Source organism: Nerophis lumbriciformis, linkage group LG33 (assembly GCF_033978685.3).
Source record: "Nerophis lumbriciformis linkage group LG33, RoL_Nlum_v2.1, whole genome shotgun sequence".
Taxonomy (NCBI): Eukaryota; Metazoa; Chordata; class Actinopteri; order Syngnathiformes; family Syngnathidae; genus Nerophis; species Nerophis lumbriciformis.
This window is the reverse complement of record NC_084580.2, coordinates 16,401,408-16,426,856: the sequence shown is the minus strand read 5'-3', so window position 1 is coordinate 16,426,856 and position 25,449 is coordinate 16,401,408. Positions and strand designations below refer to the sequence as shown.

At 41.0% G+C, this 25,449-nt stretch overlaps 1 protein-coding gene across 1 annotated transcript in view; it reads left to right on the top strand.

Moving 5' to 3' along the window:
- The window catches only part of pggt1b (protein geranylgeranyltransferase type I, beta subunit), a 39,633-nt gene extending 21,427 nt beyond the window's left edge, over window positions 1-18,206 (top strand). The window contains exons 7-9 of the mRNA XM_061928687.1: window positions 475-659; window positions 5,623-5,731; window positions 14,919-18,206. Of these exons, the coding sequence (XP_061784671.1) occupies window positions 475-659; window positions 5,623-5,731; window positions 14,919-15,085 (461 nt within the window). The 3' untranslated portion in view covers window positions 15,086-18,206. The remainder of the gene's footprint in view (window positions 1-474; window positions 660-5,622; window positions 5,732-14,918) is intronic.
- Window positions 18,207-25,449: the final 7,243 nt, after the last annotated feature.

Genomic DNA, 25,449 nt, shown 5'->3' with positions numbered 1-25,449 from the left:
AGAAAGCATAAGAACAAGTATATACATTTGATTATTTACATTAGATTATTTACAATCCGTGGAGGTGGGATGTGGAGGAGGAAGGTAAATCTACAGGGTCAATCTGTTGCTATTTTTAAATCTTTACTAACTGTTCGGGCTAGCTGTGATGCTTGATAAGCAGAATTCTGTTGCGACATTGTGCATGTTTTTCTGCTTTAAGTTAAAACTGGTGTTTTCGTGTCAATTGGCAGTCACATCCAAAATAAATTATCTTGTTTATTGGCAAAACCAAGTCAGAAGTGCATTCAACTAAGAGCATTATTAGTCTTCAATGCAGCTCAAGGGAAAAGAGGCTTATCTTTAAAGAAAGATAGGAAGCGTCTTAATATTTTTGGCAGCAAAAGAAGCCCCTGCGCAGTAAACACACACACACAGTCTGTTATCTATCCTAAAATACATCTCTTGACTCGTGGGCCGTCTTTTTGCTCGCAGGCGGCTGGACGTACTGCGCCATCGCCTCCTTATGTTTGATGGGTCGATTGGAAGAAGCGCTGACTCAGCGGGAGCTGGACAGGATCCGCCGCTGGTGCATCATGAGACAGCAGAGTGGCTTCCACGGGCGCCCCAACAAACCTGTAGACACGTGTTACTCTTTTTGGGTGGGCGCAACATTAGAGGTACACGTCACATGTTCTGTGTATGGTCACACATTGTTTTGCTGTAAGATATTGTTTTCAAGCACACATTTTTTGTTTCATGTTTGTTGTAATGATTTATTGCACGTTGTGTTCTTTATTACTAGACATTCAGTGTCTGTCAATACTATTGCAATTAGGCAATTCATTATGTAGTTCAGTAATTTAGCTCTCTGGTTTTGTACATAGACTCTCTAAACTGCATGGGTGTCCAAAGTGAGCTCCAGGGGCCATTTGCAACGCACATTTTTTTTAAATTGGTCTGTTGCACATTGTAGAAATAACAATACCAAAAAATTTGAAAACAGTGATTTAAAAAGAAAAAGTTTAAAAACTAAAATCATTACTAAAAACCATAACCCAAAGCTTTGTCTTTAAGTATTACTTTTTGTATCCTTTTTAGAAAATTGTATCTGTTAGTTATCAATATAGCTCAAAAGGTAATATGCTGATTTTGATGAAACCTTAAGGTAATGTCAGAAATGGGATAACGAACAAGTGATTCAAATTTCGGGGTGATCCGCAACAAATGTACTCCGTTACCTTTCAGGGATTTATATTGTTAGGGTTTTATCGATATTCCTTATCGATGCCGCTATACATCAGTTCTCTTATCTGTGCTATTTATAATGGGTGTCAATAAAGATGTGAAAAAAAAAATATTTCTTTTATAAGCACAATAGGTTGTACACCACCAACATAATGTAACATCTCACAGCAAGAAAGTATTTTATCAACACCTGCTTTGTAGGTCTTAAACAAGACAACAATGTTTGCAGTGCAAAGTGCAATGCAGTTATGTCATCATCTTGTTAAAGGGGAACTGCATTTTTGGGGGGAATTTTGCCTATCGTTCACAATCATTATGAAAAACATGACGATTTTTTACGCATTCTAAATATTGAGTAACGTAAATAAAAGTCTCCTTACAGCAGAGCCAATGGGAACTCCACTATTTTATCCATAAAATGTAATAAATAACCATTCAAAAAGTGCCAACAATACTCCATTTACATTTTGTGACTTCAATATTAACCAAGTATTCGTGATATTGTTATTATAGACATTAACGCAGACAAACTATTTATAGCGGCCCTGTGATCACTACCGTGTGTCCCTTTTTGTTTACATCATTGAGTAGTCTACTGCTTCCTATAAGTTTATTCTATATCATGAATCATGCATCTCACCTGGACAGAAGAAGTCTGAGTAGGTATTCCGACAAGTTGGTACCCTTTGGCAGCCATTTAGGACCCGAAAATGGCCAGAACGACACGAAAAGATGCTTCAGAGCAACTTTATGGATTGTTATTACTTAAATGTTTCACTTTTTTGAGTATATTATTGTGGTTTGTGGGTTACTGGATTGCTAGGGGGACGGTTGATAAAGCGCGATTGCGATCAAAACGGGTTCACTTCAAACTGACACTAACTCTTATTTGCATGTGTGAGTTTGAGGGACTTTTGAGGAGAAAATATTGTTGCTACAAACTTTTGTGTGATTTGGCTTCCTTATTTGTAATCATTCCAAGCCACTTATCAGCAGTGTTGGGTTAGTTACTGCAGAGCAGTAACTAGTTACAGTTACTAGTTACTTCATTTCAAAAGTAACTCAGTTACTAACTCAGTTACTTACACCAAAAAGTAATGCATTACTGTGAAAAGTAACTATTTAGTTACTTCTTTTTTTCTTCTTTTTTTTTTTTAAAGCTCCCATTAATGCCCTTTTAGCCTTCATTTCAGTACTGTTATTGCACTGGAGAATAATACAATCTGTTGATCAACTTGACATGCATTTGCATCACTGAACTCTGCTAAGCAATGTGCTCTACATACAACACACAAAGACAAAGATATGTTACAAAGGCCAATTTGTTTCTGGCCAGAACAAATTGACAAAACTATTTTAAATAGCTGCAACATAACGTACATAAGTAACAAACAGCATAATAACAGCATAGATGTAAACCAAGAAAGGCACACACTACATACACAAAGCCTAACCAGGCATTTTCTTTACTGAGCAAAACTCTTTACTGTCGGCCATAAACACATCACCAAAACATTAGTAAAAAAAATGATATCTAGCAAAAGTGGTCATTTTCTGCAGTACAAACCAGACCAAAAGCTACTTTGTTATATCAACAGCAGCCACTCGCTCTTTCTCACGTGTGCCAACACTTGCACATATGGCACTTAGCCAGTGATGAGTTTACAGCCACACAAAAAGTCAGACAACTCCAACACCACACATAAAGTGTAATTCCAGGTCGTTACACTATGATTTACCAATCAAATGTGTGCTTATTCTAGTGTCATTTATTAGGAATCTTAATTTATAAATATTAATTATTAAATGCTGTTAGTATATTAAATAAATACTAATAAAAATATATTTTTTACAAACAGGAAGTTGCAGGAATGTACACATGATCCCCTGCTTACATCTCATTGTGCAACATGTGAATGTTTTAATGGGAACTAAATGAAAGGGGTACAAACTATTTCCAAAGCAGGACCTCCACCCAGACAAACAATACAAGTACACAGTTCATGAAAAACAATATTTGTTGTTATTGTCATTGTAAGTGGGCCTAAACACTTATATTAGAAATGGAAATGACTGCTGTCATTTGATTATAATAATAAGAGAATGTTGTCTGTGTATCTGTGTTGGCCCTGTGATGAGGGGGGGACTTGTCCAGGGTGTACCCTGCCTTCCGCCCGAATGCAGCTGAGATAGGCTCCTGCGACCCCGAAAGAGACAAGCGGTAGTAAAAATGGATGGATGGATGGAGATTGAACTTATTTAGTGAGGTTTGGGACAGGTGTGCTGCTGGTGTAGCCACAGTGTGCACGTGTGATGTTGCCCACATGGGCTCCACTCATGCTCAGGGAGTTTTTGCGTTTGCTCGCACACATGAACAATTAGAGTGACAGAGTGTGTACCTTCAGCGGTGAATGATGAGAAGAGGCAAAGTTAATCCTTAAATGGTGGAGGTGAAGTGGCATCAGAGTCTCTGTCTCTCTTTACTAGCTTCGTCGAAGCCTGTTGCTATGTAGCTTGTTTCAGCAGATTTGAATTGCTGTTTTGGGCAGTAGATGGGATCTTTGATCCAAAGCACAATTTACATTTAACTAAGATGTTCTTTTCTTTGTGCTCGACAAAAGAAAAGTAGTGAAAATATCTCCATGTTAGCAAACTCGACTTCTGGCTCCGCCATGATCAGACACGCCCCCCTCCCCTCCCTCCCTCCACACTCACACACACAGAGCGCACGTCTCTCTTCTCCGGCTTGTGACACAAGAAGAATCAGAACGATGACAGAGCAGCGCTCCGATAAAACACACTTTATACTACATAAAAAGTAACGTAAAATAACGCAGTAACGCATCATGTAGTAACGGTAACTGAGTTACTGAATATAAAAAATAACGCGTTAGATTACTAGTTACCGCCGAAACTAACGGCGTTACAGTAACGCGTTACTTTGTAACGCGTTAGTCCCAACACTGCTTATCAGATTCTACTCGTTTCTTTTTTTATGCGTAGCAGTGGCACCCGAAGTGAATGTGACAATGTGTTATAATTACAACGGCCTTATCATTTGTCTGGTAATTCATGGTCCTTCTGGACCGACCTAATTAGGAAACGGTACCAAATAATACCAGTATTTTGTATACATTCCTCGTTACCTTACGTTCATGTTATGAGCCTCAACTGCTCTGTGTTTGTATTGGTGTTACCCTGCCTCTGCCCACGGAGACAAAGTGAGTGGAAGATGGAGAGAGTTCACTGTGTTCATTTCAATCCGCTACATAGAAGCTCAAAAAGTAACTGTAAAATGTTGATTTAACTTTCAGAAAATGTCAGAAATGGGATAAGATAGAACCTTTTCTCTAGGGACTCAAAGCGCTTTACATGAAACCAATTGTCTACATTTAAGCAACATTTAAGCCAGTGTGGGTGTCATTGGGAATAGGAGGGTGAAATGTCTTGGACCCAACGGCAGTGAATAGGATGGCGGAAGCTGGAATCAAACCTGGAGCCCTCAAGTTGCTGGAATGGCCGCCCTTCCAATTGAGCCGCGGCGCCTCTTGGCCATTAAAAAAAAGAAATTAAAGCTGCAAGCAGCATTGAACAAGCCCTGTGCACCGTGGGATTCATGCGCGTCTGCGGGCACGCATGTCGCATGCCGTCACCTCTTTCCCAACATCCTGACCTACAAAAGGGCCCTTGCCATGCTTTGCATCGCCTGCTTGGGCCCTAATTAATACATTTTCCCCACTCCCAATATTTAAAAAATTAAGACAAATTATTATTGATAATATATGTGTATATATATATATATATATATATATATATATATATATATATATATATATATATATATATATTATGTAATTATTTAATTTTTTACATAAGCGCTAAAAAAAACTATGGAACTATTACATTTCCAAAAAAGGCATAACTAGGACAAAACAAATAACACATAAATACAACAATGACTACATGGAACACATAAGCTTATAACTGTGTGGACAAAAAGTACATAATATCTATTGAAAAAGTTTTCAGTGACCAAGAGAGACGAGAGACCAAAATGTATAGGGGGAAAAGATCATTTTGGTTGACGTATTCTTAGTCTTATTACTATACAAGCATGTGGGTCATAACGGTGCCTGCCAGCGGTACCCACCACAGCGTGATCCAAAAATAAAGAGCTTGACTTAAACAGCAATGAGTAACGCGCTATCACACCAATGGAGCTAATCTGTAAATATGTAGGTCACAGCTGTGCCAGAGGTGCAAAGGAATTTTTTTATATTTATATATTTAAAAAATGGCCAACGTGGAGGTTTTTCATGTTTTTAGGGTTGTTTTGCAAAAAACAGTTGATGGTCATTATAACATGGTCTTGCCTTTTATTGTCTGCTGTCTCAGCTACTAGATGTGTTCCAGTACACCGACTTTGACAAGAACAGAACCTTCATCCTGTCCACGCAGGATCGATTAGTGGGAGGCTTCGCCAAGTGGCCAGACAGCCATCCAGGTATGTGATTGCAAAGCTTAACTGTACAGTATCTGATAAAGGAAAATATACTGACCCTTTTGGTAGACTAGTCTCTAAAATCAGTCATCTTACCCTTTTCATTACCTCCCTGGCTTGTGTTTCTCTCTTTCTTTCTCTCGCGCTGTACGTGCTCTAGTTTGTCCTTATAATGTGTAATTGATGAGGGGATGGAAGTGCTCACGTTACAAACACAAAGCAATGAGGCAAAGCGGTCAGCTCTATTTGAAGCAAACCTCATACATACGGTCGAACAAAAGAGGGGTTGAAAAAAGATGAAAGGTGGATGGATAGAGAGCATTGAGCTCGCTGTGGTTGCGTGTGCTCACATAAAGACGAAGAAGTTAGAAAGCTAAAGATTCCTTGCCACAAAAGGCAGATCAGAAGCACTATAAAAAAAAACAAAAATTGCAATTGTCCAGCTGTAAGACTTTGTATTATTTTAGGGATGGGCTGAGAGATTACGCTAAGCCTTTTATTTTGACGGACTATTTGGCTGGCAGTCGATCCTTTTTACTGCAATCCATATCTGACCATTGTAGTGTGGTCTTTGCTTATTGTGATCAATATATGCGATAGTAAAACACTTTTATTATATATTATAAACGTATCTCTAAAAGAGTGCAATGGTTGCCAGTAACTAACATTTTTCGACTGGACAATTTGTTCTCTAGTTCTATCAAAGAAAGGTCCCCTATTAATATAACATTACTTTTTAAAGTCTCAGACTATTGTGTATTGAAAGTGTGTTGTGTACTTGATGCTGGAATTTTAGACTGTAAAAGTGCTTTAAAGTAAACCCTACCAGGCGCATAGCAGTGTGTGTGTCTGTAGCTTTAATGCTAATGAGCGGAGTGTGACCACATTTGTCTTCAACAAAGTGTCTCCAAGAAATGCTATTATAGTTACACTATGTATAAACTGTGTCCAACGTAATAGATGCCATAAATCACATACAATAACGCAGCATTAAGGAGTGGGACAACTACAGTGCTAACTTTACAGCAGTGTCAGGCTAGGTTAGCCTGTTTGTTGAAGAAAAACACAATGATCATAATGATATCTCATATCCATAGCTGATTATTCCCTTTCTGAGATGTGTAGCAAATACTTTTTTGTACAAAGCTGTCTCAAGTGATGTGGTGGGCGTATACGCGGGGCAGGCTTGTCTAGCTAGGAGCGGCTCAGAGTTGACTCAGAGGTTTTTCCTTAATGATGTCATGAAAAAGCCCCATGTTCAAAAGGGACCTTTCTCTCAAAAGTGGACCAATGAAGTGAAGAAAATTTGTTTTTTTCTAATGTCATAAATCAGCTTATATAGGACACCCATCCATCCATCCATTTTCTACTGCTTACTCCCTTCGGGGACACGGGGGGTGCTGGAGCCTATCTCAGCTGCATTCGGGCGGAAGGCGGAGTACACCCTGGGCCAGGGGTCGGCAACCCAAAATGTTGAAAGAGCCATATTGGACCAAAAATACAAAAACAAATCTGTCTGGAGCCGCAAAAAATTAAAAGCCATATTACATACAGATAGTGTGTCATGAGATATAAATTGAATTAAGAGGACTTAAAGGAAACTAAATGACCTCAAATATACCTATAAATGAGGCATAATGATGCAATATGTACATATAGCTAGCCTAAATAACATGTTAGCATCGATTAGCTTGCAGTCATGCAGTGACCAAATATGTCTGATTAGCACTCCACACAAGTCAATAACATCAACGAAACTCACCTTTGTGCATTCATGCACAACGTTAAAAGTTTGGTGGACAAAATGAGACAGAAAAAGAAGTGGCATAAAACACGTCCCCGAAAGTCGGAGAAAGTTGTACATGTAAACAAACTACAGTGAGTTCAGGGACCGCCAAAATTAGTAGGACAAAACGGCGCTCGCCAAATACTCGAATCAGTGAAGCATGTTTAATACAAACAGTGTGCTTTATAACAATTAGGGAGGTTTGTGTCATGTTTGTCTCCTACAGAAACCATATTAAAACAAAAAAATTTTTTTTTTCCCCCTAATCTTTTTCCATTTTTCATACATTTTTGAAAAAGCTCCAGAGAGCCACCAGGGCGGCGCTAAAGAGCCGCATGCGGCTCTAGAGCCGCGGGTTGCCGACCCCTGCCCTGAGCCAACACAGATAGACAGACAACATTCACATTCACATTCACACACTAGGGACACATTACTGTTAAAACATCATAAAAATTTATTGTGTAAGCGGTAGGGCTGCAGCGATTTATTGATTAAATGGATTACAAAAAAGCATCGATTTGTATTTTGTAGCTTCGATGATTTCTTTAATTACCGTATTTTCCGCACTATAAGGCGCACCGGATTATAAGGCGCACCTTCAATGAATGGCATATTTTAAAACTGTGTCCATATATAAGGCGCACCGCATTATAAGGCGCATAGAATAGATGCTACAGTAGAGGCTGGGGTTACGTTATGCATCCATTAGATGGCGCTGCGCTAAAGGGAATGTCAACAAAACAGTCAGATAGGTCAGTCTAACTTTATTAATAGATTACAAACCAGCGTTCTGACAACTCTGTTCACTCCCAAAATGACTAAACAGCTGCTTTTATTATTTTCCCCGAGGTAAAGTCAGTGACGTGGTGTTTTGTTTATCTTTTAACAGCAAGGTATAACATGTAGTGCAACATTTATATCACATAGTGGAGGGGAACTTTTCCCTGATTCAATAAACACGCAAAAAACCGTCTGATACTGTTACGGTAAATCAAACGTTAGTGCAATCACAATATAGTAACATTCGAAATAGTGCAGAGCAATAGCAATATATCAATAACTCAACGTTGCTCAAACGTCAATGTCACACAGCACAAAATAAACATGTAAAGCTCACTTTATGAAGTTATTCCTCATCCACGGATCCCTCGAATTCTTCTTCTTCAGTGTCCGAATTAAACAATTGGGCGGATACGGCATCCAACATGCCGTCTCGTCGAAGTCGTCATTAATCGAGTCAGTGTCGCTGCTGCTCTATTCCCGTGTTCTACTGCGTGACTGATCATCTTAAGTTTAAACTCTGCGTCGTAAGCGTGTCTCTTAATAGGAGCCATTTTGGGGTCTTTACATAAACAAACAAATGAAAATGAAACGGCACGCCTCGCGCAGTCATATATCCCAGCATGCACTGCGCACTTCTTCTTCCTCTACGGGGGAAAATGAAGTCGGCGGTTGCTTACCGTAGTTGCGATTGATTGATTGATTGATTGATTGAAACTTTTACCTGTTGGAGGCTCAATATTGGTCCATATATAAGGCGCGCCGGATTATAAGGCGCACTGTCAGCTTTTGACAAAATTGGAGGTTTTTAGGTGCGCCTTATAGTGCGGAACATACGGTAGTATAATACGCAGACATTGTATTGCGCAGTGCACACGAGTGCAGTGTACCTATTGATGATGCAGCTTGTGCTGCTAATGATGTGGCCTGTGTGTGGGGGGGTGGAGATGGACGGCCGATGGGAAGAGATGGCTTGGAAAAACGACGACGACAAAGTGGACGAGATTTTGCAATCATTCAAAAGTGAAAAAGACAGACCTTGTGGTGAAATGTATGCACCTGTCAACTGGAGCTGACATTTACTTACTACCAAGGATCCAGCACATAACCAGAAATCATTCTGCATGTTTAAGAGTAGCAAACGGCAATAAGGTAAAAGTCTATTTAGGTACTGCGCATCTCGAAAGTATTCACAGCGCTTTACTTTTTATCCACATGTCGTTATGTTACTTACTAATTCCAAAATGGAATACTTTCGTTTTTGTCCTTAAAATTCTACACACAATGACGCATAATGACGATGTGAAAAATTAGCTTTTTACAAATGTATTAAAAAATAAACTAAGAAATCATAAGCACATAAGTATTTACATCTTTTGCTAAGTACTTTATTGATGCACCTTTGGCAGGAATTACAGCCTCAAGCCTTTTTGTATACGATGCAAACCGCCTTGGCACACCTATCTTTGGACAGTTTCGACCTTTCCTCTATGCAGCTCTTCTCAAGCTCAATCAGGTTGGATGGGAAGCGTCGGTGGTATTGGCCTGGTTTCCTCCAAACATGATGCCTGGCATTCACGCCAAAGAGTTCAAGCTTTGTCTCATCAGACCAGTGAATATTGGTTGTCATAGTCTGAGACTCTTTCAGGTGTATTTTGGCAAACTCCAGGTGGGATCCCATGTGCTTTCCACTGCAAAATGGCTTCTGTCTGGCCACTATACCATACAGGCCTGATTGGTGGATTGCTGCATGGATGGTTGTCCTTTTGGGCTTCACGGTGGCAGAGGGGTTAGTGCATCTGCCTCACAATACGAAGGTCCTGAGTAGTCTTGGGTTCAATCCCGGGCTCGGGATCTTTCTGTGTGGAGTTTGCATGTTCTCCCCGTGACTGCGTGGGTTCCCTCCGGGTACTCCGGCTTCCTCCCACCTCCAAAGACATGCACCTGGGGATAAGTTGATTGGCAACACTAAATTGGCCCTAGTGTGTGGATGTGAGTGTGAATGTTGTCTGTCTATCTGTATTGGCCCTGCGATGAGGTGGCGACTTGTCCAGGGTGTACCCCGCCTTCCGCCCGATTGTAGCTGAGATAGGCTCCAGCGCCCCCCGCGACCCCAAAGGGAATAAGCGGTAGAAAATGGATGGATGGATGGTTGTCCTTTTGTATGGAATGCAGAGACATCCTGGATGAAAACCCAACGCTTCCCATCTAATCTGATGGAGCTTGAGAAGTGCTGCAAAGATGAATGGGCAGAACTGGCCAAAGATAGGTCTGCCACGCTTGTGGCATCGTATTTAAAAAGACTTTAGGCTGGAATTTTTGCCAAAGGTGCATCAACGAAGTTTGAATAGTTAAGTGATTTTTTTTACGTTTTTACTTTTAATACATTTACAAGCATTTGAACTTTTCTGTGTTTTTTTTCTAACAAGATGGGGTGCTGAAGGTACAATGTTTGGGATTTTAGCAAATTGTTGCAATGAAGCAAAGGGAAACATTTAAAGGGGTCTGAATACTTTCCATACCCACTGTATACTCATTAATTTTATATTAAAATTGTATTTCATATTTATTTATATAATATTTTTTTCATCAATTGTATTTCATATTTTTTTTATAATATATTTTTTCCATATTTATTTGTGTGTCTGTGTATGTGTATATATGTGTATGTATATATATATATACCGTATATTACCAAATAGTAGCCCGGGCGTTTATTTCACAAAATGGGGTCAGACCCCGGGCGGCTATTAGGACATGGGCGGTTATTTGCACAAGGGCGTTTATTTATTTTTGCACCAGCCTGCACCAGGCCATTATTTGGTTACAATGGTTAGTGTCCAGTATTTTTTTTCGTACTAAAAACTTTAAATGTAAAAGCTAATGTAAACATACAAACAAAAAAACAAGACTATCAAAAGACAAGAGATCAACAAGGCCTCAACATGACAGTAGTGCAACAATTGTCAAATAGAATACAAATACTAAAAATAAATAAACTTTTTAGATAAAGCAGCCTACCGGGAAAAATAAAATTATGGTACCAAGTACCGTATTTTCCGCACCATAAGGCGCCCTGGGTTATAAGCCGCGCCTTCAATGAACGGCATATTTCAAAACTTTGTCCACCTATAAGCCGCCCCGTGTTATAAGCCGCATCTAACTGCGCTAAAGGAATGTCAAAAAAACAGTCAGATAGGTCAGTCAAACTTTAATAATATATTAAAAACCAGCGTGATGTGGGCGCGCATGGAGTCGTATATCAACATGGACGGAGCTGCGTGAAAAAAGCCACCCGGCCTCTTCGCGTAAACTTACCTTAACCACTCGCTCATCTTTTCTTCATCCATCCATCCTTTCGAGTTAGCTTTTATGATGACGCCGGCTGGAAAGGTCTCTTTTGGCAAGGTCTTCCTTTTGAATATCACCATGGGTGGAAGTTTCTGGCCATTAGCATGGCAAGCTAGAACCACAGTGAAGGATGACTTCTCATTCCCTGTGGTGCGAATATTCACCGTACGTGCTCCCGTTGTATCCACAGTGCGGTTCACAGGAATATCAAAAGTCAGTGGAACCTCGTCCATGTTGATAATGTTCTCTGGCCGGATCTTTTTTTCAGCTATCTTGTTTTTACAATATGCACGGAAAGTAGCCAGCTTTTCTTGAAAGTCTTTAGGCAGTTGCTGTGAAATAGTAGTCCGTGTGCGGATGGAGAGATTGCGTCTTGGAAAACTGTCGCTTAGTAGGAGCCATTTGTGGTCTTTACAGATGTAAACACACAAAGGAAATGAAACGTAATATTCGCGCGCTTCTTCTTCTTCTACGCGGGCGGGTGGTTGCTTACAGTAGAAGAAGAAGCGCTTCCTGTTCTATGGGGGCGGGTGCTTACCTTGGCGGTTGCTTGCGTAGAAGAAGAAGCACTTCCTCTTCTACGGGGAAAAAAGATGGCGGCTGTTTACCGTAGTTGCGAGACCGAAACTTTATGAAAATGAATCTTAATATTAATCCATATATAAAGCGCACCGGGTTATAAGCCGCACTGTCAGCTTTTGAGTAAATTTGTGGTTTTTAGGTGCGGCTAATAGTGCGGAAAATACGGTACTCAAGTATAAAACCCACCATCAAAACAGAACAATAATACTGTCACTGTCCTTTGCCTTAATGCGGATCATTTTGCGGGACACACGGTGGTTCAGTCCACGAACGTGATGTATCCACTGACACAAATTAGCATCAAGCTCGTCGCTCACTTTCTTCCTACCTCCACCAGATAAGCGAGCCCGTTTTCCATCGATTGCCGACTGAGATTGTAGTTCTCCCTTTTTTTGTTTCCATTCTCGTACACGTTTTGGGTCAACGTTAAACTGCCTGGCCGCTGCCAAATCAGAATTCTGCTCCGCATACTTCACAACCGCTAGCTTGAACTTTAAGTCAAACTTTCTGTTCTTCACCCTTAAAGTATTCCCGTCCATCAGTTGTGGTGTACCGGTATCCTGTTCATTCAACTCACTGCTGCTGTTGCTTGCCATGTTGAAACTTTTCCTCGTGGGTTTGTTGTTGTCGTTGAGTGTGTGTTACGCTATATGCGGTCACCCATTGCAATATGTTGATTACCCAGAATCCCCACGTAACGTCTGCTGTTACCGTAATGACCAGAATTATTGCACCTTTGCTTTTCCTTTTAGCTTATAAATTGGGTTTAATGAAGTCAATATGATTTTAATCTAAATTATGCAAAGAACAGCCCATGGGCGGCTATTTGGACATAGGCGTTTATTAGGAAGAGGCGTTTTATTCACCAAAATGATTCCCGGGCGCAGCCACCGCTGCTGCCCACTGCTCCCCTCACCTCCCAGGGGGTGATCAAGGGTGATGGGTCAAATGCAGAGAATAATTTCGCCACACCTAGTGTGTGTGTGACAATCATTGGTACTTTAACTTTAACTTTAATTCACAAAATGGGGTCAGACCCCGGGCGGCTATTAGGACATGAGCGGTTATTTGCACAAGGGCGTTTATTTGGTAATATACGGTGTATATATATATATATATATATATATATATATATATATATATATATATATATTGGTTTTTATATATACATGTGTCCATTTCCATTTATTACAAGTAATAAGAAAACGTAAATGCCTTACTTACCTATCAAGGAAGAAATTAACAAGTTTGGCTTCATATTAAAAAATCTTCTTTGCCTTCAATCGTCTCTATCTTTCAAAAAGGAATCCCCAATACAAATCCTCGTTTTGTTCCTGGCTTTGTCATGAATAAGTTGAGAATTGTAACAACGCCATTTCGATTTACTAAAGTCTGACATGTTTAGTAACTTTACCAGTGGCAGTAGCTCAATGAAGAGGGTGGTACATAACTGGCAACCTGGATGTGACACACTCAGACTTTTTAATTGGTCAAACGGTGGAGAGCAAGGCATCGAAATGAAAACAATAACAATATTTCGGGGCTGTAAATCTAGTTTTGAAATAAGCATATCCTGGCTGAGCTACCGTTATCACTTATAAAGGTATTTGAAAAGAACGCGATTTATTTATGCCTTTTAGGGACAAGCGGTAGAAAAATGGATGGATGGATGGACATATCAGGGCCATTTAATGATGACTTGACATGAAATTATAACATATGGCACCTTTTAAGTGGGTTAGATGGAATTACCGAATACGATTAAAATCAAAAGTAAGATTAATAATTCACTACTATATTTTGAGAGGGCCCCTCTGTTGTGGAATACTTGGTTCCTAAGGTCAAAAAGGTTGAGAACCCCCCGTTAAAAAAAGCACCTTGAGACAAGAATATGTCTTCCTTCACTTGTCATTTTCGCAATTTTATGTGTGAAATTAAAAAATCACAAATCGAATTGCAGTTGCAATTTTGAAGGGAAAAACCGCAAATTTTTTTTCTCTCAAAATCGTGCAGCCCTAATTACATAATTACTAAAGTAATTGATAAGTGCAGCCCTAATAAGCAAAGACCTTTAAAACTGACCAGACTTAAAAATCTCCATGTTATGCCTGCTAACATAATCACAGGAATGAAGAAATGCAGCACGAGTAAATAGATACACATATTAATGCAAGCCTTCTGATTTAACAGCCTTTTTATGTATGTTATCTGATTGTCAGTAACCTTGGATGTTTTATAGCTCCAGTGACGGTTGCGGGTCCAATACACACACACACACACACACACATCACATGATTGAGTCACTATAAATCCAGCGAGCTGTGCTTCGATTGATTCTAATGCAGGTTTCCAATCGTCTATCATTTCATTATAATTCAATTACTGGTCCATTTACTGGTCTGTGCAGCTTTTACGCCGATCCCCGAGGACAGGCAAGGGTTATGGGACTATTTCCTTTGAATTATTCATTATCTGTTTGAAGGAGCAACACAAAGAGAAGGGATGTGTCATGGCAGGGTCAGATGCTTGTTTAATTGAGTAAATGTGACGTGAGGTGACACGCATTGTGGTGTCTTAGCTGAGTGTGTACTGACCTGACACGTGCAGATGCTTTATGCTCGGACACATGATTACCATCCCTGACCTACATTCACCCAGTCACTCTTTTTATTCATCTTTGTCCACCGCCAGACCCTCTGCACGCCTACTTGGGCCTGTGCGGTTTGTCTCTGATCGGAGAGCCCAGCCTGAGGAAGGTCCACCCGGCTCTTAACATCACCCAGAGGGCCTTTGAGCACCTCCTCCAGCTGCAGCAGACATGGAGGGACAATAGCGGCGGCTGTAGTGGACAGCACTGACAGGACGACCATCCAGCATGTTCAGTAAACACACGTCTAAGGAGTCTTTTTTTTACCTAGGTGGCCTAGTGTCCAGCTAGTAACTTTGGAAAGTGGCCTTTCCTTTACATAAAGCTGCCTTTTGGTGAAAAAAAAAAAATATGTGCCAGGACAAAATCACCAGAGACCTGAAGACATAACAGGTGCCAAATTGTCTCCCATCATGATTAAGAATAGAAAGAAAACCTGTGTGGATGTGGAGCAGCAATGTTTAAGGATGTGTTTTGGCTGATTTATAGTTGAACAGTGTTATGTAAGATGGACATGAAACCTTTTAGCAGCACCCTCATGGACAACAGCTTCTTACGCACACAAGACGTAATCATGCATTTGAAGGGGACCAGTCTTAATTCTGACTGAAATTGTGGAAAAAGGTTGAGACCAATCATGTTGTCCTTGGAAGCAAAGCGCCTTCTAAGGACAGGCGGTTCGTAATAACTAACACCTTTCCAGTGCTTTTATTGACCTTTTCAAAGCTTGCCACGCTCAAAAAGGTTAATTCCAGCCCTGCAGCTTTCATCTCCACCCTTCTTCTCCCACCATCTTTGTTTGCTAATGAGGAGGTATGATCAGGTGGTGCTGCACCCAAAGGAGATTAGTAGCCAACAACCACCTGAAGGGACTCTTTGGTCTTCTGGAAGATTGTTCTACAACACCTGCAGGAAACAAAAGAAAACAACAGCTTCTAGGAGCAAGCGGGAATCAAACGTCTCTTAGGGAATTTCTCTTTTTGATCCCGTGAGCTGGCCTGGTTCAGACAGATTCACCATTGCCGACAGTAACTATTTAATGGATCCACTTGATAGCCATCTTTCACCTCAGGCTCTAGTTGCAACGTCCTGTTTTTCCCTATCATTGGTGTGGAATCCTTCCCGAAGCCTTTTTCAGCAAGTGAATCGTAAGCCCCGTTTTAAAGGGGAACATTATCACCAGACCTATGTAAGCGTCAATATATATCTTGATGTTGCAGAAAAAAGACCATATATTTTTTTAACCGATTTCCGAACTCTAAATGGGTGAATTTTGGCGAATTAAACGCCTTTCTATTATTCGCTCTCGGAGTGATCGGGAAGCAATCCGCCATTTTCTCAAACACCGAGTCAAATCAGCTCTGTTATTTTCCGTTTTTTCGACTGTTTTCCGTACCTTGGAGACATCATGCCTCGTCGGTGTGTTGTCGGAGGGTGTAACAACGCGAACGGAGACGGATTCAAGTTGCACCAGTGGCCCAAAGATGCAAAAGTGGCAAGAAATTGGACGTTTGTTCCGCACACTTTACCGACGAAAGCTATGCTACGACAGAGATGGCAAGAATGTGTGGATATCCTGCGACACTCAAAGCAGATGCATTTCCAACGATAAAGTCAAAGAAATCTGCCGCCACACCCCCAGGAAAAGAGAGCGGATGAGGGTATGTCTACAGAATATATTAATTGATGAAAACTGGGCTATCTGCACTCTCAAAGTGCATGTTGTTGCCAAATGTATTTCATATGCTGTAAACCTAGTTCATAGTTGTTAGTTTCCTTTAATGCCAAACAAACACATACCAATCGTTGGTTAGAAGGCGATCGCCGAATTCGTCCTCGCTTTCTCCCGTGTCGCTGGCTTTCGTGTCATTTTCGTCGGTTTCGCTTGCATACGGTTCAAACCGATATGGCTCAATAGCTTCAGTTTCTTCTTCAATTTCGTTTTCGCTACCTGCCTCCACACTACAACCATCCGTTTCAATACATGCGTAATCTGTTGAATCGCTTAAGCCGCTGAAATCCGAGTCTGAATCCGAGCTAATGTCGCTATAAAGTTGCTGTTCTATCCGCCATGTTTGTTTGTATCGGCATCACTATGTGACGTCACAGGAAAATGGACGGGTGTATATAACGATGGTTAAAATCAGGCACTTTGAAGCTTTTTTTAGGGATATTGCGTGATGGGTAAAATTTTGAAAAAAACTTCGAAAAATAAAATAAGCCACTGGGAACTGATTTTTAATGGTTTTAACCCTTCTGAAATTGTGATAATGTTCCTCTTTAAGGAAGATCCTGCAAAATGGCTGTCAATGAAAGATCCAGCATTTATTCACCTTTGCCTTTTTACACAGAACACAATGAACCGAAATATTTCCAATCAGAGGTAGTGTTAGCATCTAGTGTGACGAATACAAAACTTGACAAACAACCACGCTACTGTTAGTTCTAGTGCCTGGTCAGCTGGGGTTCCACATTGGGTGACGCAAACCACTGCTGGCTCACTGGTCGTCATCGCTGCATCATTCTAGCATTTGATACACGGATATAAATGACACACAAGCTAACTTTAGCTTAGCTGTGCCTTACACTCTATCGTCTTCTCAGTCTGTTACGTGCCAACCCTACCGTTTTCCCCGTCAAACTCAAGTATTTTTGTCCTTCTGTCCCAGCGTCTTCCTGTTCCCATAAACTTCAGCTGAAGCAGTGCTTCCCAATTATTTTCTGTTTCGCCCTAAGAAGAAAAAAACCTTCCACGCCTCACACCACTCTCTGCCACGACTGAATAGCATCATTTGTCTAATTGGTATAAGTACACCTCTGCATAACATTGTATCGTTATTAGCAATTGAGAAGAAGAAGATGATCTTTATTGTCGCATGTACAGTGCCCTCCAAAAGTATTGGAACAGTGAGTCCAATTTGTTTATTTTTGTTGTAGACTGAAAACATTTGGGGTTGACATCAAAAGGTGAATATGGGACAAGAGATCAACATTTCAGCTTTCATTTCCAGGTATTTACATCTGGATCTGATACACAACTTAGAAGATAGCATTATTTGTAATGGAACACAACATTTTTAGGTGAGCAATTGTATTGGAACATATAAACTTAAAATAGATAAAAGTGAACAAGGCTTAAGATTTATAGCTACAATGAGCACGTTTTGTAGTGCGCAGCTATTCGAAATGGGGTTTTAAGAACGACACTTCATGATACTGATAAAGCATGTTTCCCGGAGTCACACACGCGCTCCCCGCCAAGGCACCACTTGATAAACATTGCTGTTCAAAATAAAAGCACACCACTGCACCATACTTGCCAACCTTGAGACCTCCGATTTCGGGAGGTGGGGTGGGGGGGTGGGGCGTGGTTAAGAGGGGAGGAGTATATTGACAGCTAGAATTCACCAAGTCAAGTATTTCATACATATATATATATATACACATACATATATATATATATATATACATCCTGAAAATATGCAAACAAAACTGTGTTTGGATAATTGATACTTCAAACTTGCATAAATAAATATTAAGGAATATAACATAACTTGGCTTCTGAGAGCTTCAAAATGTAGTGAATAAAATGCTAAAGTTGTTGATGAACAAGCAATTATTTTAATAATTAAATATGGTCATTTTAAATGAATTATGATCATTTAAAATTAATTATTTCAAATATGTTTATTTTAATGTAAAATTCTATGGCTGGATGTAATGAGTCAGAAAAAATAAAAATAAAAATACAATTAATTTTGATGTTTTTAGCAAAATATAGTAAAAATGTATTTAGTTGTTTTTTTTTTTTTTAATTAATAAATATATTTATTTTTAGGTAAGATAAACATAATAATACAATGTATCTCTAGTCTGGATGATTTAGTTCTTGTTACCCTGTTGTCCTCCCGTAGTGAAAAAAGGCTGTCCTCACTCAGGTCCACATGGAGCTGGAGGGGGCGTGGCCTCCAGCTCCGGCTGAAAATCGGGAGATTTTCGGGAGAATATTTGTCCCGGGAGGTTTTCGGGAGAGGCGCTGAATTTCGAGAGTCTCCCGGAAAATTCGGGAGGGTTGGCAAGTATGCCACTGCACAGGTGACAATGATGACAAATGGACAGCGTTGTAGAGGTGGATGGACATGAAGACATATAAAGCCCACATTTGTATAAATATCTTGACAAATGGGAGGCTTATTTATCTGAAGAGGGAGGTCAAACACTCATCATTTTTTTGTAAGATTTGTAACGCCGATTGTCGGACATCACACAGAGGGAAAAAAATGAAGTGAGCCAGCATGAAAAATCTCTCAAGTGTAATACCAGTTTATTTTTTTATTCACGCTACATCATCTAGAAATGTTACACTTCCCGTGTTTTGTAACGCTAATGTTGCCAATTTGTGTCCTTGACGTGACCAACAGGCTGAGAACCCTCATTCTCACACTTGCCAATAGAGATGTCCGATAATATCGGCCTGCCGATAAATGCTTTAAAATGTATTATATGGGGCGGCATGGCGTAGTGGGTAGAGCAACCGTGCCAGAAACCTGAGGGTTGCAGGTTCGCTCCCCGCCTCTTACCATCCAAAAATCGCTGCCGTTGAGTCCTTGGGCAGGACACTTCACCCTTTGCCCCCGGTGCCACTCACACCGGTGAACTGAATGATGAATGATAGGTGGTGCTCAAATTGCAGCCACGCTTCCGTCAGCCTACCCCAGGGCAGCTGTGGCTATGAAAGTAGCTTACCACCACCACGTGTGAATGATTGATGGGTTCTACATGTAAAGCGACTATGGGTACTTAGAAAAGCGCTATATAAATCCCAGTTATTATTATTATTAATATGGGAAAATATCAGTATCGTTTTTTTAAATTATCGGTATCTTTTTTATTTTTATTTATTTTTTATTTTTTTATTAAATCAACATAAAAACACAAGATACACCTACAATTAGTGCACCAACCCAAAAAACCTCCCTCCCCCATTTGCACTCATTCACACTCATTCACACAAAAGGGTTGTTTCTTTCTGTTATTAATATTCTGGTTCCTACATTATATATCAATATATATCAATACAGTCTGCAAGGGATACAGTCCGTAAGCACACATGATTGTTAATTTTACTCATTTTCATTAATTACTAGTTTCTATGTAACTGTTTTTATATTGTTTTACTTTCTTTTTTATTCAAGAAAATGTTTTTAATTTAATTATCTTATTTTATTTGATTAATTTTTTTTAAAAAAAGGACCTTATCTTCACCATACCTGGTTGTCCAAATTAGGCATAATAATGTGTTAATTCCACGACTGTATACATCAGTATCGGTTGATATCGGTATCGGTAATTAAAGAGTTGGACAATATCGAATATCGGCAAAAAACCATTATCGGACATCCCTACTTGCCAACCTTGAGACCTCCGAATTCGAGAGATGGGCGAGGTTTGGTGGTAGCGGGGGGTGTATATTGTAGCGTCCCGTAAGAGTTAGTGCTGCAAGGGGTTCTGGGTATTTCTTCTGTTGTGTTACGGTGCGGATGTTCTCCCGAAATGTGTTTGTCATTCTTGTTTGGTGTGGGTTCACAGTGTGGTGCATATTTGTAACAGTGTTAAAGTTGTTTATACGGCCACCCTCAGTGTGACCTGTATGGCTGTTGACCAAGTATGCTTTGCATTCACTTATGTGTGTGGAAAAGCCGCATTTATTATGTGACTGGGCCGGCACGCTGTTTGTATGGAGGAAATGCGGATGTGACGACAGGTTGTAGAGGACTATAAAGGCAGTGCCTTTAAGGCATACCCCCAATATTGTTGTCCGGGTGGAAATCGGGAGAAATTCGGGAGAATGGTTGCCCCGGGAGATTTACTGAAATTCGGGAGTCTCCCGGAAAAATCGGGAGGGTTGGTAAGTATGCTCATTCTCACTCGCTGTCTCCTTTCCGCTGATGCGTTCAATGTGACGTGATTTTCAGTTTCCAGCCTCTCCTGTCACAGGTGTTCCTCAGGGCTCAACCGTAGGGCCCTTGCTATTTTATGTTAAATAATCTTTTGTCACTACCACCAGCCACCCCCCCTCATTTTGGCAAGTGAATTGGATCAACTACGAGGAGGGACAAGCAAACATGTTGTGGATTAAGCCATGATGGACCTCATCTTGTAAACGTAAAGGTTGTTGGAACAACACCGTCCCACCTTGGGTAAAAACCAAGAGGAGACTTCTGTCTTCTAAGCCCAGGCAGAGAGATGGAGGAGGAGGGATCACTGAGAGTGGAGCAGCAGGATGAATAAATCATTGGCAACATCCATTATTAAGGGAAACTGGCGGGCAATGGCGTCACCGCTCAAACTCCTTATGACGAGAGAACAATAACAACGCGTCTGTTACTATTATTGTCACCATGTTACAGAATTTCCCTGGCCTGTTTGGAGTGCAAGTGTCATCCGGGAATGGTTGTTTCAGCTGGCCGTCTCAGACACAACAACAAAACTGAACACACACACAATTTTGTCCGCAATCTCCATGATTCTGGCTTTCAAATGCAGCGCTGCTTTATCGGGAGCCCGGATCGATTCTAATGGAATTAGATGCATCTTCTATAAAGCCTGAAGACCGCTCCATTCTGGAAAAGTACTTCTTCGCCACACTAGTTACAACGTGTCACGTAGAGTGTTGTTCTAATGCAGGGGTCGGCAACCTTTACCAGTCAAAGAGCCATTTTGACCAGTTTCACAAATTAAAGATAACAATGGGAGCCACAAGAATTTTTTGAAATTTAAAATGAAATAACACTGCATAAAAAGTATTGTTTTTGCTTTGTGCTATGTATAAACCAAACCAGGGGTCTCAGACACGCTGCCCACACCTTTATATGGAATTTGATTGCTGGTGCGGCACGCAGGTTTTATATGAATGGCGATTGTCAGCGTCGTGCGTGCCGTGATCGTAGAGCATATAACACCTATTACAACCAGCGTGCCTGATCAGCCACATGTTGAATGGAGCTTCCGCTTGCTCACGTAGGTGACAGCAAGGCATACTTGGTCAACAACCACACAGGTTACACTGACGGTGGCGGTATAAAAAAATAAAACTTTAACACTCTTACTAATAATGCACCACACTGTGAACCCACACCAAACAAGAATGACAAACACATTTCGGGAGAACATCTGCACCGTAACACAACATAAACACAACAGGACAAATACCCAGAATCCCATGCAAACCCCGCCCACCTCAACCGACGCACAGAGAGGGGTGGGGGTGAGGGGTGTATAATGTAGCCTGGAAGACTCAGGGCTGCATGGGATTCTGGGTATTTGTTCTGTTATGTTTATGTTGTGTTAAGGTGCAGATGTTCTCCCGAAATGTGTTTGTCATTCTTGTTTGGTTTTGGTTCAAAGTGTGGCGCATTATTAGTAAGAGTGTTAAAGTTGTTTTATATGGTCACCGTCAGTGTAACCTGTGTGGCTGTTGACCAAGTATGCCTTGCTGTCACGTACGTGTGCGAGCAGAAGTTGCAAACTGCATAACAAGGGGTTGGGCTGGCACGCTGTTAATACAGATGTAGAGGGCGCCAAATGCTGCACTATCATGGCACGCACTTATTATAACTGTAAGTAAGAGGCATTAAAATCCGGAAGACTCCCGGGAAATGGGGGAGGGTCGGCAAGTAAGCTGCTGAGCCGCATCAGAGTGATCAAAGAGCCGCATGCGGCTCCGGAGCCGCGGGTTGCCGACCCCTGTTCTAATGTCTCCGCTCGGGATGGTCTCCTGCTGGCCCCACTATGGACTGGACTCCCACTATTATGTTAGATCCACTATGGACTGGACTCTCACAATATTATGCTAGATCCACTCGACGTCCATTGCACCGGTCGCCCAGGGGGGGTGCCCACATCTGCGGTCCCCTCCAAGGTTTCTCATTGTCCCATTGGGTTGAGTTTTTCCTTGCCCTGATGTGGGATCTGAGCCGAGGATGTCGTCGTGGCTTGTGCAGCCCTTTGAGACACTCGTGATTTAGGGCCATATAAGTAAACTGATTGATTGATAATGTCCCTCAGCAATGCTTTTTCCGTCGATTTTTTTTTCCCTCCATCCATCCATCCATCCATCTTCTTCCGCTTATCCGAGGTCGGGTCGCGGGGGCAGCAGCCTAAGCAGGGAAGCCCAGACTTCCCTCTCCCCAGCCACTTCGTCCAGCTCTTCCTGTGGGACCCCGAGGCGTTCCCAGGCCAGCCGGGAGACATAGTCTTCCCAACGTGTCCTGGGTCTTCCCCGCGGCCTCCTACCGGTCGGACGTGCCCTAAACACCTCCCCAGGGACCAATCCATTTTTTTTTTTTTGAAACAGACAAACCGAAAAGTTGAACTTCCGGGAAAACACGCCTTTTTGTTCCTGTAATCAGGATTCTAATGCATTTCTCAGAGGAAGAAAATAAATTCCCTCCGTCGCTTACTCGGCTTTCCAAAGGAAAAGGGAACGAGATCACGCCGCTTACCCGCAGATGGAGCCTGTTACTCGGCCTCAATAGCTGCCTGCTGCCTGGGGGGGGGGTCATTGTTTGGACCCCTCCCACGCCACCCACGGATATACATAATGTAACATGAAATGCCATTTATTTTTTCTATGCTTTGTAGAGACATCAAGTGTAGGCAAAAAGTGTACATGACGATAAATATTTGCAAGCAAGATGTTTCAGCGGGGCGGATATGCAAATGTTGATTGGTTAGCCATGTTTGAATAATGTGAGGAGCCGAGCTTGGCAGCAAATACTACATCTGTGGTAAATAATAAAAACAAAACGCACACATATCCCTGTGTCTTTTGTTTCATCTATATTTACTTATATTAGAATAAACAGATTCGGTGGCATCCGTGCAAACATGAATTTGCATTGAATGAAATGTTTGTCATCAATTTTTCCACATGACTAAATTATGGAAATCTTTGTCTGGAAGACAAAGATTTGTAATCATTTGACCAGTGATTCTCAAACTATGGTACGTGTACCGCTAGTGGTACTCGGAATAAATACATGACTTGTATAAAGTACAGTGTTTTATTTTCCTATATTCAGTGTTACTGTTCAAACTGTGTGTAATGTTATATATATATATATATATATATATACATATATATATATACAGTCGTGGTCAAAAATGTACATACACTTGTAATTAACATAATGTCATGGCTGTCTTGAGTTTCCTATAATTTCTACAACTCTTATTTTTGTTGTGACAGAGTGATTGGAGCACATACTTGTTGGTCACAAAAAAACATTCATGAAGTTTGGTTCTTCTATGAAATGTGACCAAATCTGCTGGGTCAAAAGTATACATACAGCAATGTTAATATTTGGTTACATGTCCTTTGGCAAGTTTCACTGCAATAAGGCGCTTTTGGTAGCCATCCACAAGCTTCCGGTTGAATTTGTGACCACTCCTCTTGACAAAATTGGTGCATTTCAGCTAAATTTGTTTTTTTGTTTCTGACATTGACTTGTTTCTTCAGCATTGTCCACAGGTTTAAGTCAGGACTTTGGGAAGGCCATTCTAAAACCTCAACTTTTACCACTTTTGACAAGTGTTGGAGGTCATTGTCCTGATGGAACACCCAACTTCGCCCAAGACCCAACCTCCGGGCTGATGAGTTTAGGTTGTCCTGAGGAATTTGGAGGTAATCCTCCTTTTTCATTGTCCCATTTACTCTCTGTAAAGCACCAGTTCCATTGGCTGCAAAACAGGCCCAGAGTGTAATACTACCACCACCATGCTTGACGGTAGGTGTGGTGTTCCTGGGATTAAAGGCCTCGCCTTTTCTCCTCCAAACATATTGCTGGGTATTGTGGCCAAACAGCTCAATTTTTGTTTCATCTGACCACAGACCTTTCCCAGCCAAGTTTTTCAACCAGTCTTGCGCAAATTGTCAGTCTTACCAAAAGAACACAAACGTATGAAAAAGCTGACAATGTGATGTCCAAATCTGTGTGAGAAATGTCAAGTTTTAAACTTTGGGGTTCAGTACCCAGCATGTGGCGTATTTGTCAGAAAAAGAACACAGTAGGGGTGTGCCTGTTTTCACACATTTCACTCATTTAGGAGTAGAAGACTGAATGACATCATTCCAACATTTAGTCCCAACATTCTCAATCCAAGGCCTCAAACATCCTGGAAATCTAAATTTAGCTGCAGACATGACAAGCGTCAAGTTGGTCCTTATTTTTTAGCATCACAGATCTCTGCTCCATGTGTTTAAAATGTAGTGTTTGTTCAATAAGAAGACATTTTGTCTTATGTTTACTGTACTAAAGTGCAGACTGACTGATACTGGACTTTCTAAGAATTCTTCCTTGGGGAATTCAGCCCGACCCAAATCGAAGTTGTCCAGAGAGACTATCCTCTAACATCTCATCTGCAGCTGTGTTGAGGTGTGGTGGGATTGTCCCTTTGTGAGACATGCAACCCAACACAAGCACTACAACTACTAGAATCGCGAGACAAGGAGATAGTTCTCAGAAATAATGATGAAGAAACCGGATGATGTTCATCTTTATATTGTTCACCGGT